The sequence below is a fragment of the Nesoenas mayeri genome, assembly GCF_963082525.1.
Source record: "Nesoenas mayeri genome assembly, chromosome: 6".
Lineage (NCBI taxonomy): Eukaryota > Metazoa > Chordata > Aves > Columbiformes > Columbidae > Nesoenas > Nesoenas mayeri.
The window spans coordinates 23,749,842-23,765,441 of record NC_137545.1 but is presented as its reverse complement, the minus strand read 5'-3'; the positions used below and the strand labels follow the sequence as shown (position 1 = coordinate 23,765,441).

Here is a 15,600-nt window from a genome sequence, read left to right as displayed (position 1 = left end):
TTATACCACAGAGTCCTCTTTAACAAGGTTGGCGGTGTCTTTAAATGTATCCTCTGTTGCTGTATAAGCTAACGGTTGGTCTCGTTTCAGAGTAATCTTGGGAGGCAGTGAAGGAGAAGGGGGAGGTGCATTTTCTGTGTCCTGTTGCTGTTCCTTTTCCATCTGAAACAATAATGATAAAATCCAAGTTTACATTCTAATGTACAAAACAACCAACCTTAACTTTCAGGAACATTAAATAGATATCCAAGTATTTTGCTAAAGCCAAATGTCATAGTATAGTTATTTCTGCAAATCACTGACTGTAACACAATTAAATGCTAATTTCACCTCAGATGGCACAGCTGAGTAAATATACTACTATAAACATCAGGACTTCTATTTTAATGCTCAATGTCAGGAGTAGCTTGCTATGTCTACATGCACATCCATGAATATAAACAATATGGGCACTACTACTGTTTGTAAATAGTTACATTCATTAGTATTGGGGAAATGAGTCCCTGGCTTCCTGAACTCTCACTCTTTCACCTTGTTCAAGCATTAGAAATCTACATTCTTCACAAAAGGCACCTAGTTTTAGTCACATGACTGTTGGACTGAGGTTCTTAAGTCATTTAGGTCATCTGGAAACTTTAAACTGTAAGAAGAAAAGGGCTGGAATTATTGGCTGAAGTCAGTAGAACTCCAAACCTTCACACCCAAGCCAGGTGTGAACTCCTCCAGCACACATACCACTGGCTAACATACCATCTTAAAAGAACTGTCTCATCCAGCTGTATCGATGAAAAAAAATGTGCTGGTATAGAAACAGGGCTGCAGTACGCAGAGCTATTGAATTTTTGTGTAATGCTGAAGCCAGCACCGAGGGGGCAGAAATCAACACTTCACTCCTACTGCGGTACAACAGCCTCTCACTTGCGCTGGGTCCCTGAGCTGTACCAGAAAGCGTGGCAAAGGTGAAACCGGCACCCGAGATCCTAGAGCAGGAATGGGCTGTTGTGCTTGGGCTGGCAAAGCAGAGATATGGGCAGTGCAGCTGTGCTGCCTGAGCTGGATGCCCGCTGAACACCTCCTTCTGCTTGAGACTTCATAACTTTTCTCAAAACCACTTCAGTCCTAGCTTGGCCTTGGCTGGAATTTCTGTGCTGCTTCACTTAGCAGCAGAATCTACCCATAATCTTTATCCTATGAAAGCCAGAACACAGTCCAGCAGTACATTAGCTGAAAAACAGAATTACACAACATTAAGCAATACCTCCGCATATATTGGGTTTTCAAAGTTAGTGTTTTGTTTCATTTTTCTCTTGAAGAAACTCCACTTTGATTCCTGAAACACAAAAATTATTAGAACATTATCCATTTTCCCAGCCTTCCCAGGAAACTGACATCACTGTTGTTGGATTTCATTTGCACTGACTGCTAACTCAGTGATTTCAGCTGGATGTTCTTCTCTTACCATGTTGTAATTGTAAGCATGGGACCCAACTTTCTTTTCTGCAAGATAACCAGTTAAGGTTATTTTACCTAAAGCACTATTCACCGGGCTAGGCCAGAAGGCAATAACAGTGACTAAATGAATTAATGGAAGCCTATGACTCCAGAAAAATAGGAAAAAACTGTTTGGAAAACAACACAAGAGAAATTACTGAGGTATATGAAACTACAACAAGTTGACAGAACTGTCATTTCACAGCTCGATGGAGGTGCTTTTTGGTGCACAATGTGTGAAAATAGTCCTGTAAAAAAGGCACCATCAGCTCATTCAGATGGATTTTAGGACATAAAAATGTATCTTCCATGAATCATGAATAATCTAGATGAGGCAATACTTTGATCTCGACTGTTGAAATGTCCTGCAAGAACACATAGAAAAAGTGGCCTAAATGTTTTTGCTAGCACTTTTAAATATGGATAAAATTACATATAAATGTGAAAAAACTGATGACAGCACAACTGACTAAATGCCTTACTTAAATTTTCCATACCAAAAAAACCCCTCCATTTTCACTGTTCTAACCCAAAATGTATTTTTTCTTGGGTTCTCTTTTTTGTATTTTATAGGGGAAAAAAAATAACAAAACACACACTTTGCTGCTTCTCTCAAGGTAGGATTCATTAGGGGGTTACAAATAATTGTTAAAAGTCCAAAGTAAAGCCTTAGTTATAATAACTTCTGTTGAGGAGCAACAACAATTAACAGCAGTTACAATTTTCAGACTATTATCTGCCCTCAAAATGAAGCGCAACAAACAAGGAAACTCTCTGTTCCGATCTATTAACTTCAAAAGATAACTGAAACTATACTGCAGCTTCTCTAACAATTCAATTTCCCTGATTTGGAGCACAAAATGAACAAGGCAGCCTTAGGCCATTTCTGTGTCCTACCTGAGGTGCACCTGTACTCTGAGGGGGCTCCTCTGGACCAGCTGATATGACAGAGGCATACACAGGATTCTCAAAATTTTCATTTTCCTCACTACCAGATGCTGCGACCTGTAGGAGAAGGAGGAAAATCAATGTTCTTCAAAGTAGAAAAGAAGGTCATAAAGGAAAATGAAAGGCAAAAGTCAAGCCTAAGCTTACATGTGTTGGCCGAATGACTGTAACTGCACTGGCTGTGCTGGCTCCACCGTCTCTGGTTGCATACATTGGATTTTCAAAAGTGATTGGCTGTTTCCCTGACTCCACTGCAAAGTTTTCATTCTATGAAGGGAAAAAACAAAACAAACAAAACAATTCAGTGCAATAAACACCTCCATACTCCTGGGAATTGATTTATAGTCCAATTCTTCATCTCAGGGAACAATGCATGCTTAATTTCACATAGGCTTAGACAAAATCTAGCATCTGTTAAAACAATAACTTTAGTTTACCATCCATTACTTTACTCCTTCACTCAGCAGGCTTGGACCATTGATTGTTCCAATATTACCCCACTTCCTAGCTGGATAAAAAAACCCCCACACTTCAATAATTGACTAAACGTATTTTATGGTAAGATGACTCTCATAAATCACACCTTCAACAGGGAAGACATATCAAAGGAAGTATAATCCCAAAATAAATATTTCATTTTAGAGACTTCAAAATGACATACAAACTAATAAGCATTATCTGACACATAAAAGAATGGGATTAATTCATTTTGTCCCAGCTGGGAGATTGCTGTATTTTTTGAGACAAAGCAGTAAGTGCATCTCCTTAGTTAAAACATCTGAGTTATGTCAGGAATAAAATGTTTCACAGATTTTAGCATATCTCTTATTACAAATCTATACTTTGCCTATGCATTAAGACCACCACGCGGACAGCAGCTGCTTCACACATATTGTGCCAAACCCTGAGCTGCGGCTGCGGTGCTCACAGCAGTGGGGCAAAGGTGCTCAGTTAAGTGTTTCTTAAGAAAATATTTAGTGCCTCATAAGGACAGCCAGTCAGGGTGAGACAGCAAAGCAGCAACAGGTAGAAGGGTAACGAAAGCAAAACCCCACCCAGGCTCACTTGTCCTGCACCTTTTCACAGCCCCATCACAGGAATAGTGAGGAATAACATGGGAATAGTACATCAGCTAGTACTTAAACCTGCGTCACTTCTACAAACCACTGCTTCGTGCCAGAAGGATTCTACACCTTGTGCTATCAGAGTATGGCTCTTTCTTTACCCTCCCAGTGACCTCTTGTCAGCTCCCTCACATTGGCCCAGCTTGGCTAGGAACAGCCACACTGAAAAATAAACCTTTAACATCTACTCATGCACATGTGATCTTAAAATTTTAGAAGGCACATGCCACAGTTCTTCGCTGTTGTAAACCAAACCCTTTAAATTCTTTCCCAGTGAACGATACAATTTTTTGTTTATATCCTGAATACATAAGGAGAACTAAACACCACTTAAGTAGAAATAGCCTGTATCCAGACCTATTATTAGCAATGTAAAAACTGCCTTAGTTGGACTTCAGTATGTCAATATGAGGCCAGAAAATGGAAAGTACTGTGAAGTTTTTTATGCATTAAAAAGATTTTAGGTAATGTTCAAGACTAAAACTATTTTCAGCAATTACAGAAATGTTCATGTGGTTGTCTCATTACACGAACTGCATAGTTTCAACAAAGAGTGTGTTTCTTCATCTAGAAAGAGGCCATATAGATCTATTATGAGGTATTTTTCACTAGCTATTTCATTTCACATTAATTTACTGTCAGTTAAGTCTGTAATTTATCTTTAACTTTAAAAGTTTAGGGAGTTTTCAGTGCAGACTTCGCAGCAAATGCTTATTATTCAAACATACCTGTGATCTGTTTCCTATAAGATCTTTTGTACATTATACTTCTTGTAGTAAGCAGGGAAAAACTGTGGAAAAACTATACAGTCTAGGAAACACAAGGATGTGCTATTTCTCAGATGTGCATAACAAGACACAGATGAATTAAAGTTACACTTTAAGATATTCCCAGAACTATTAAACACGATTTGTTTAAACTTGTTAAAATAAGAAACTGTCCAATTTATAATTTGTTGTGCAAAGTACTGTATGCTGTGGTCAGGCGCAAGTTTTACCTCTGGGGTTTCTAACATACAGTCTGGATTTGAAAACCGCACATTTTAACCTCTTCTGTGGAATAAAAAGGCTCTAAAAAAAAAATTCCTTGTTACAATATTTTCATTTGCCTATTCATTTCCCGTACATTCCATGAATATGCTGAAATAGGAAAGGAGGTAATCGACTTAATTTCTGTCATATAAATCTTGAGAAAAGTCACATTATTTTGAAGAACAGCCTACATTTGTCCTTGCCTTCAATTTACAGCAATCTATTTAAGGAAACTAGCAATCAATGTTCACTTTTCTAGAATACATTTATCATCTCACTATCTTTTTTACATAGATTTCTATCAGCTAAAATGACATTAAAAGAACACCACTTAAAAAAATTATTTCAGAACAAAACCTTACCATTTGCATTGCTCTGTCTATAGCAGAGTCTCCTCCAAAGCCAGAGACTCCTATGTCCATACTCACATCTGCTCCAGATCGGAAAGTTACTCCATTGCTGTTTTCAGTAGATTTTACAAGACTGCCTAAACTAAAAAAAAAAAAAATATATATATATATATATACAATTATACAGAGACAGAGCTTATAGTACAGATTTTCTCCTTGTTCTTCTTAGCATAATTGTCACTTGGAATTTTTGCTGGCTATAACCACACTAGCAAGGGCACTGCATTAGTTCAACATGTTTTTTTTAACCTGAGCTAGCCCGTTTCGAATTATCTCAACTATCTTTATGTGTGCTCATGTAGACATCAAATGAACTCAATGAATTACAATTCTCACAAATTTACCTACATTTTGACTACTCTTACTTCAGTGTTGATTTACAAACAAATTCATGAATCTATTTAGTTATTCAAATTCATTGAAACTGATTTTTAAAAACATGCAGCTGAAATGGCATACAAATCTGTGGATATAATTCCAACACCTATACTAAAGATGTTTATGCATGCAAATCATGAAGGTACCTACACTGTACTGTTTCCATATAAGCAAATGTTCAATCTGTGTATAGACTTAAACAAGTGCACATTAGATTTGCATGAGAAATATGGAAAATGTTCTGAAAGAACAGTCAGGCTCAAAATAATAGGAGCAGTGAAAGACAGTACTGTGTAGGGAAATACAGCACTTTCCACATAGAACTCTGAGCATGCAGTTCCCCAGAAACCATGCAACTACAAATCCACCGTTAATCATTGAGCTCATTTTGTCAAAGTTGCTTAACTTGAAGGAAGACAAAGCGCTGAAATGATCTTTCCATGTGCGTGTCCTCATCAGAGATGGCTTGTGCTAAAACTCTTGCCTACAGTTGGTGTGTTGTGCACACAGTTTACCAGTTGGCCCCGTGGGCATCAGCTGATTCAATTTAAAAAAAATTTAAATCTTAGCTATAATTCCTGTACATGGACAAATTCCATGTCAAGGGTAACAGCTAAGCTATAGCTTGAGTTCACTCTGCAGTAAAGGTAAGAGTTAATGGTTTAAGGAGGGACTGAGTGATGGCAGCACTAAGGCATATTCATGGCAGAAATTAAAACTGTGAATCAAGTCTTACAGACAAAAGCTGCCATCTCCATTTCACATGGCCTCGTAACTTATGAGAACTTCTTGAACAGCAGAATTCGAGTCAGTCATTAAAATTTCTGCTTCTTCACTATGTGACAGTGCAGAAAACTTCCATTCGAGAAAGCAAGAAACAGGGAATTTGAGTGAGCGGCTTGGAGATCTCTTAAAACCTCTTTGTCTGCAGGACCAATCTGCGCAAAAATTTTGCCCCAATTTAACTACATCAAGTCATAAATAAATTTAATTAGTTCGCTGTAATCCTCCAGTGAGAAAGCAGTTGTAACTATGTCCACATTACTGATTAGAGTGATTTAATTACACTGATTTAAGAGCTACTACTGTGAAATTGGTGCGAAGACTATGAAGATGCAGTTTTATGCCTTTAAAAACACACCATTTGCTTAAAGCTAAAAAAATTTCAAAGCATTGTGTTCTGACATTTTTTAAAAAGTAATTTAAAATCATTACAAATATTTTTCTTCATCTTCTTTTGATTTGAAACATCAAATATTTTTGAATGATATTTCAGTGGACAGTATGGCTGCCAGGAGAGCAGGAACCTAAAAAATCCCGGACTTCTCAGGGACTGGAAACAGAAAGAAATTCACTACACATGCCCCATATTATTTTTAAACAGACGAATACAGTGTTGCAGAGGAGCTCATCCTTCCAGTGTCAAAAAGACCTCTTTGGCAGAATGATCTTCTGACAAAGTTTTACAAAACAAACAAACAAACAACAAAAAAACCCCTACATATGTAACTATGGTCTTTCATATCTTTTTGAACTGAATATACTGCTCTGGTTCTGGTAAACAGTCTTCTATATTGCTCACTATTTAAAAGCTAATTTACAATGTAGAAGACTTTTACAATAGTCCTTTGTTACAAAATCATGATCAGATATGATACTGCTTGGAATCAAAAATCCACCGGAATTGCTGCAACAGTGCACTTCCCATATTCCAGCACAATAGGCACATGGCAAACAAATGGAATTTTTCAGAAATACTTAGGAACAAACAAACATTTTCAGTGCACAGATATTCCAGCTATGAAAGCCCTCAAAACATACCTTGGCAGTTTGGGAAGTGCTGGTAAAAGGGAGCCTGTTCTTCTGTAGTTAAAAAAGCCTCCAACCGCTAATACTCCAGTAATTATGATTAGTATGAGCGTCAGCAACACTGCTACTGCTGCTATCAAAGACAGAAGAATAGGCAAACATTCAAGCAAGCACAGTTTAGTGTAAAAAAGAGCCCAGAGAAATATAAGCTTGACCTTGAAGAAGTATCATAGTGAGGTTTATACATTCCTTAGCTCAAAGCATCACATGTAACATATACTTGAAGCTTACTTGTTCCAGGAGGGACTCCCTTTGCGAATCCTATTTCACAATAATTCCCAGTGTAGCCATAAGAACACCTGTAAGTATAAGAAGGACAGCTGACTGAATGGCATTTATTAAGCCTACGATCTCAGCATTATTATTACATTCTGTAATGTTTACCAACATGACATAGATTTTTAACTCCATGCTCGGTAATTATTTATTTCACCGACCGTAAAGATAATATATTCACAGGATTAAAAGTGCAAATAGAAAGTGCTGAGTCAGAAAACTAGTCACTGAAGTCAAAAGACCTGGTTTCAGCAGAGCAATGGTGGCATCTACTGGCTGTTCCAAGTTACATTTACTGAGCATTACTTCTCCATTCTTACAATTTTTTGGCATAGCCTTTTACTAGAATCTTCAGTGGTTTGCCTTCCTGTTTTTCATTTTCTTTTCCCAAACTAATGCATTTACATTGCTTATTTGCTGATATTTTCACGTGTGTATGTCTTTTTCTATGGTTGTTACAAATATGCTCCTTCAGATATATGACATCTTCTGAAGCATTTCCAACACATTTCAAAGAGTTTAATTGTACCGTGATACTAAATCAGCACAATCTGACCCAGGACTACCCTAACAACATACGGACTTACTTGCATTTTGGAAGACCACTTTCATCTATATAGCATGTTCCTCCATACATGCACCTGCATGCTGGTGGCATTGTGGGAGGGGATTCAATAGCTGCAAAATTTGAAAGCCACATATGTGTTATGAAGACATCTTCAACAAAAAAATTGTACCATAGACCATTTTATTTATCTCTAAAGAACTTGTGTATGCAAACTCACAGGCTACTTTTCAGAAGTTTTGCTGTTTTGTGTTTGTTGCTCTTATCCTTCTGCCAAATTAGCTTATTTTAATTGAAGTAAAGCCTGTTCTTGGAAAATAACTTACTCAGGAAAGTAGGCAGAGATAACACAAAAGCTGTATGTCCCATCACTTTCTTTTGCCAGTGCAATGCAGCCCACCACTGCCCTTGAAACCCCTCCATTCAGAAAGCAGTTTTATCTCCTTTGCCCAGGCTCTTCTATCCAGCCAGCTGGAATCTGCACAGAGGCCAAACTGTGATGCATTTACTAAGGAAGAAAAGCAGCAGATGGAAATGCACAAACAGGAGGGCCCTCTAAACTCTCATACATTCTGACAGTGAGAACTAGAGAGAAATCCCAAGTGCTCAGAGTGTTCTGTCAGCATAGAGCACGGGCTGGCAGCCGGGCGCCAGGCAGCGCAGGAGCCTGTTCTGTATCGTGCCAGCATTGCAGCTGCCCTCCAGGAGCCCTGAGTGTAGATCACATCAGAGAAGTGCTGGATCTTAGAGATCATTATAGGCTATAAATTAAGGATGGACTTGGAGAGCGTGTCATACACTAGTAAGTTAAACGATAATACTTTGTAGTTTTCTTTTTTTTTCAGCCAGAGTCAGAGGAAGTCTGTTGCGAAAATGTCCATTACAGGTAAAACTCCCTTCAAGTAAATGGGATACAAAAAAGGGAAATGCAGAGGTCTTGCAGGCTGTGTTTCTCAGTAGCTGCAATATGGGGAAAGGACCAAATAAACTAAATGTATACACAAAAGCTATATTTGGCAAGTATGTCAATTATGGCAGTCACAGTTCACTGGCTAAAAAATTTGCTTAAAGTCAAGGTAAAAACTGAAGTTCAGAATGGAGACAGTTTGGTATATCCTATTTGCTGTCTCCTCCTTTTCCTCACAATAAGGTCGAGCACAGTTTTCAGTTTTCTTAATTCCTGGACATTTGTTGTACATCAGTTTCAGCACAGAATAGCAAATGCAGTGTCCTCAAAGCAATAAACACCAAATAGCAAATGCTATCAACAGTGTTATTGAACCCTAATTTAAACATGTATTGCACACTTCCATTCACTATTGTTATCACATTACGAGCTCTGCATTCTGCAGCTCACAGCATGTGGCAAGAGAAAGAGCATTAACAATTATCAAGAAAATGTAATTTAGAGGTAATGCAGTGTAAAAATTTATGACATCTTCTCTCTTAATTCAAAAAGAAAAGAATTCAGAGAAGATTAACCATAGAAAAGATGCCAGATGTTGTAAAGCATAATTTAGTAGAAAGCTGTTGCAAGGACAAGTACAAGGACATCTGGCTACCACCCACATCACTGTAAGCCAAGAATGCAGACTCTCAGCTAGAGAAATAGAAATCCTGCAGTGGTATGCTCTTTCTTCTCAGGAAAGGCTGAGCAACTGTATTTTATTGGTGCTCCTGGAAGCACTGTGGGGGCTTTGCTGCAATGCAACAACCAAGCACTAAATTCTAGTGCTTAAAAGGCTTTCCAGCATTTGATGATTATCTGGAAGTTATCTCTGTTCACACTTTAAGTTCCATAAGCTTTGTTTCAAGCATCTGTTGCCTTCTATTATATCGATCAAACAACACGTTGTACAGAATTGCAAACATAATTGTAAGCCATAATTTGTCAGAGATTATCTAGTTCTGAAATCAAGACACTTGGAAAAAATGAAAATATTTTGGAATTTCAAAATGGAAATCAGAAACTGTGATGAATTTGGACTATTTGGAGCGATATATCTATATCCATTTTACAAATTATATACAAAGAGATTACATGAAATGCACAAGGTAACCACAAATCAGTAATGGCTGAGAATAAAAACCAGATGTCCTGACTTACAATACCTATTATATCAGCTAGCTCATCCCTCCACATTTCTAATTCAGTAACATATTTGTGTTTCTAAAGAAAAGCTTCCTTTGCTTTCATTTCATTTCCAGTTTGACAAATTATTCTACCTGCATCACACTCTGTGCTGCTGCCTTCTATGAAGCGAGCCCCTTGAGGACAAGCGCAGGTGTACCCTCCTGGTCTCAGCAAGCAGAGGTGGCTGCAGACATCTTTACAAGGATTAGGCACTGAAAAAAAAAAAATAAATTAGAAAGGCAGTTGAAGGAGCAGTGCAGCATGTTCCTGAGGTAACACAGCAGAATTCCCTAGTCAGTAGTGTATCTCATCAATATCACACACCAAAATCTGAACAAGTCTAGATCCATTTCCTAAAACAACTGACATCCAAATTCCACATTTATATAAAAAAAACTTTCTCTCTGCTTTTTCTTATGTTCTTAAGGGAGAGACCATGACCTTTAGGAGCCAGTGTAGCGCCAAGAAGAAACTGTACATCTCCAAACAACATGGTGCTTTCTGAAACTGAAAGTTAAAACACCTTTAAAGAGGGATATGCTGGATGTTCTTCTGCACATCCTTTCCTGTGATTACTCTGGACATGTCCCAACTGAAGCATCCCCCTTAGAGGCAGTATTAACAGTCAGCACTTTGCATGTTACCAGGATAAATAAATACCATGACTGCCACTTCTATGGCAACTCCAAGATGAAGGGGAAGAAGAGAAAGGACAGGGTCATAACTCAGAACTAAGAGACTCTAAAGAGCAGTGTGTAGTAATCCACTGCTGGTTTCACTTTGGATATGCAGAAAATACTTGCCAGCCTCTATTCCATGTTTAGGTTTTCAGAAATGAGTATTATCACATACTGATAGATGCTTTATGGGAAGATTACTAAGCTCTTTGAAGACATCAATACCAACTTCAGTCTCACAGCAAGGAACAGTTTGCCAGGATGCTCATTACCTACCGGACTGATTGTATCTGTGCTGGTGATAGATACGCACTTGGGTAAGCCACGGATTTACAGTCAGCACTTTCACTTTTTCTCCACTTCCAAATTTATCTTTCTTCCAGACTTCCCCTCGTTCTTTAGCTATCCAATATAAATGGCCTTCAAAGACGTCAAGGCTGTATGGACTGCCTACTTCTCAAAGGAACCAAACAATAGACTGTCAGCAAGCAGATTTCTAGCAGGAACAATAAAACTGCTCTTCTTCTCCAGCTTAAATATATATTCTAAGCCTTTCATCTTAAGACATTTGCAGCTATATATACCCCTCATGTGCCTGACCACTTCATGCCACTGTACCTGCAGACTGCTTAATAATATACATTAAAAAGGCAAGAATCCAATTTTCCACATTGTGCCCTATTTGGGTCATGTAAATGACCCTCAGAGAATCTAGTGACCAGGCATAATGAGCTCTGAACCTGGCATGCCATTTATCCCTGTACAAAGGAGGAGAAAACACTACCAAGACTTACTCTAAACATAACCTCACTTGTGAAGCCCAACCACCTGTTAGCATACATCTTGGTTACTATTATAGTAATGCATAATAAGTTCTTACCTCCATGTAATACTACAGTTCTGTCTGTCCCATCAGGCCTCATGGATTCAATAATATTTTCTTTAGAATCACTCCAATAGATCCTATCATTGTTCAAATAATCAATAGAAAGCCCTGTTGGCCAGCCAAGGTCTTCAGAGACCAGAGTTTGTCTTTGTTGTCCATCCATCCAGGCACATTCGATCTTTGGCTGCCTTCCCCAGTCAGTCCAATACATGAGCCTGAAAGGACAGAACCAGAATTTAATATAGTTCAGCATTTGGTCACCATGATTATCCTTTGGAGTTTCATGGAAAAGGTCAGTTGTGAACATAAAGCTGTTCAGTAACCTATATTTTGCAGATGTGAACAGGACATATCATGACCCATACAAGATGTAGCAAGTGCAGTTGTTGAACGTACCAGTGCATTTACATTGCCCACCACTGTGAAGGAGGCTGTGCCTGTATTGCTTGGAGCTGGTAAAGAGACATTCCCATCAATTTCCCTATTTTAGTAGTAACAAAGGAATTTGGTGGGCACGCAGGATGGTAGAAAGGAGATTTTTATTTGACCTACATGTTGTTGTCACCAACACAAGTGCCCATATGAAACTTAATCCTAAAATATTATTTTTCCACGTATACACAAATTTCCTAACATGAGTAAAGGGAAACTCCAGAAGGCACTCACTTAGTCTTTCCTTTAAAGTTTACCATTTCAGGAGTTTTTGGTGTTGAATAGCATTGAAAATAATTCTGGGAAGTCCTGTAGCACTTACCCACGTTTTGGATTGACCGCAATAGCTGCTGGCTGATCCAGTAGAGAAAAGACAAGCCATTTTCTGTACCGTCCATCTAATTTTGCCACTTCTATGCGATTAGTCCCTGCATCAGTCCAGTAAAGATGCCTGAATTACATAAAACACAAAACATTCCAAAAGTAAATAGTTTAAACTTGGGAGAGGAATAAAAAGGAAAAACAAAATAAGAAAAGGTATATAAAACCTAAACAAAATTCATGTAATGAAGCTTCATTAATTACATCTGAACTTTTTCATTCTGGAACATAAAGACCCTAAACATAGGTGAGTTTAGAAAACGTGATCTATCGGCTCACTAGTTTTCTCCTCTGACAAAGTTTCTGCAGCTGCCTCTGTTCCATGTCAAATAATCTTCTTTGAAAGGCTACTGAGAACTCCCATTGTTACTTTAAGCACCAGAGGTGGCTAATGAGCATCTTTAAATATTTGGTTTTCCAGGAGATGATAAGGTTCATTATGAATAAAAATTTATTTACCATGTAATTTATGCAGCAACTCTGAAGGTATCCAGCTTATTAGTCCTCTCTAGATTTTTGTTTTCTGACAGAGATGTTAATGAATAAATTGTTACCACATCAGACATAAATACTTTCAGTCCTTACAAACAGGGCACTCAGTCTAGTCTTCCTTGAAGTTTGCCCATCTTTATCATCATGGCTTTATTATTTTTTTCAACTTAGATAATAAACATACTTATTATTATGCACTCACTACACATACAGTGCCTTTTGATGGAAAAAAATTATCGCATAATTGGCTTGGAAATGTGAGAAAATACTGCAATTCCTATTTTGCAGATGGGCAGAAGAACTGTCTCAAATCATGTATCAGTTACATAATGTGCAGACACTTAAATATGTTTTTTTTAAATTGTCCTGGTTTTGTTAAAAACAAGTTTCTCTTTTAGTGATTTTGCCTGTCAGCTAAAGCCTTCATATTAACTGCATTTTCCTGGAGAACCAGACACATGTTTTGGTAAACCTAGCAATGGAATGCAAACTTATTGATAAGCACGGATGGACATCTCGCAAGAGGGGCAACGAGAAACCCGTGACCAAGAAACTGACCAACTGTGTATAACATTCCATTCACGTGAATACGTCATATAAAAGTGGGAGATCACGAGGATCTCGTCCCTTTTGCCCTTTTTGCCTTTTCCCTTCTGCTTATGGCCGACATTAGGAGAGGACCTTGCTAGTCGTTCCTGCGAACTGAGGCCTAGTGAGAGACTGAATCCAGCTCCGGTTGGCTGCAGAGTCCAGTCCAGGACTTCAGGTGCCGGCTCTGCAGTTGCTGAGACTTTCAAGATTGGTTTTGTATATTTTGTATTATTTTCTCTATTCTTATTAGTAGCATTAGTAAAATATCTTTAATTTTTTCCCACTCTCTTCTCTCTGTCCTTCTTTCCCTCCAGATCGCCTGTCCTTAGTGGGAAGGGGGGAGAGGGAGGGGCAAAGGGGGGAAGGTGGGGGGAGAGGAGGTTAACAATACATCTGCCAGGGTTTTATTGTCACCCCGCAATCTAAAGCCGCGACAAAAATACGTTTCAGCATTGTCCTGGAATCAATGTAACACCATGTTTGAAGTGCTGAAGATGCTAGCCTCCCAAGGATGCTGGTGATAAATATTCTTTATCCTTGCTCTCATGACCATATAGATTTGTGAACAGAAAATCTGACACTTCCTTCTGCCCTCAGACACATTTGGTTTTTTGAGTGGCTTGTAATTCATAAAGCAAACAGCAAAATAACCTGAAAGCTGAAGGCTAGCCCAGACCTTAGGACATCTATCTCATACTTTAAACTGCTAGAAGGCAAGATACAATTTTCCACTTATTTTTTCCATCATGACTGGCACAATTTTTCAGGCTAGTGAATCACTTCAGCCAACCAGAGTGGCTTTATCCTGCTCTAGAAGTCAGGGTGACATAGTACATGAGCAACTCTTTAAGTATTTCATAGGACACAACACCTAACAGCATACATCACCTAACACAGAGTCTAGATACTGAATGCTACATATCAAGCCTCAGACTGGAATAAGTCTTGCCTTTTTCTTTAACTATCCAATATAAATGGCCTTCAAAGATGTCAAGGCTGTATGGACTGCCTACATCTCGAAGGAATCAAACAATAGATTGTCAGCAAGCAAATTTCTAGCAGAAGCAATAAAACTGCTCTTCTTCTTCAGCTTAAATATATAATCTAAGTGCTTTTCAGTGCACTCACCTTCCAACCCAGTCAACAGCCAATCCATCAGGATTCACTATGTACTTGAGATTCAAGTCAACTTCCTTTGTTGGATTGTTGCTACTGCTGTCAAACGTGGGCAGATAAGCACGTTTGATGGCTCCAAACTCAGAACCCTGTCCCAGAATGCTGAAGTACACAACACCTTCAAAAAATATGACAAAGATCATTTTTAATGTCCATTCCATATTTTTGGAAAATTCTAATCCTTCCAAGGCTCTTATGTGAAGATACCAGACACATTTATTTATTAATAACACGGAGTCATCTGTCCAATTAAATTGCATTGTGTTAGACTGCAGATTTTTAAGGTAAGATGCACATCTATGATCATCTTGATCTAGATTATCAAGAAATATGTTATCACATTTTTCAAGAGGAGAAGGTCTTAGCTTTGAAACCTTCATATGAGATTTTTAGAGTAATTTAGACTCTCATTACCCTAAGGAGCAAGTATGGCCCAAGACAGTGGCCATGTGAAAAGGGCAAAAGCAGAGAAGCTGATAAAGAGGCAAAGACATAAGCTAATACAGGGATCTACTGGCCATTCCTGTTTATTATAAGGACTAGTTCTTGCAAGACTTGAACCAGGTTTGGGGACTGGCAGAGCCATAAATCAAGGAAGGGGTTCATTTATAGCAAGCCTCTACTACTGCATAACCTTGAAGAGCCACAATTCTACAGCTGAACTCACACCAAAACAAAGGGAAAAACAGAACAAACCCTAGCTAAACTAAATTAAAGCATGAAAATGAACCACACTGAT

General features: G+C 38.3%; 1 protein-coding gene across 2 annotated transcripts in view; it reads right to left on the bottom strand.

Moving 5' to 3' along the window:
- Window positions 1-15,600, bottom strand: part of LRP2 (LDL receptor related protein 2) — a gene marked incomplete at both ends in the record, with an annotated part of 118,844 nt that continues 103,244 nt past the window's right edge. The window contains 13 exons of one of the 2 annotated variants that reach the window (XM_080346928.1): window positions 1-162; window positions 1,259-1,330; window positions 2,389-2,496; window positions 2,587-2,706; window positions 4,957-5,086; window positions 7,204-7,324; window positions 7,483-7,550; window positions 8,115-8,205; window positions 10,319-10,438; window positions 11,180-11,359; window positions 11,784-12,004; window positions 12,544-12,672; window positions 14,814-14,979. In XM_080346928.1, the coding sequence (XP_080203054.1) occupies window positions 1-162; window positions 1,259-1,330; window positions 2,389-2,496; window positions 2,587-2,706; window positions 4,957-5,086; window positions 7,204-7,324; window positions 7,483-7,550; window positions 8,115-8,205; window positions 10,319-10,438; window positions 11,180-11,359; window positions 11,784-12,004; window positions 12,544-12,672; window positions 14,814-14,979 (1,688 nt within the window). The remainder of the gene's footprint in view (window positions 163-1,258; window positions 1,331-2,388; window positions 2,497-2,586; window positions 2,707-4,956; window positions 5,087-7,203; window positions 7,325-7,482; window positions 7,551-8,114; window positions 8,206-10,318; window positions 10,439-11,179; window positions 11,360-11,783; window positions 12,005-12,543; window positions 12,673-14,813; window positions 14,980-15,600) is intronic. The other variant, XM_080346929.1, reaches the window with a different exon arrangement.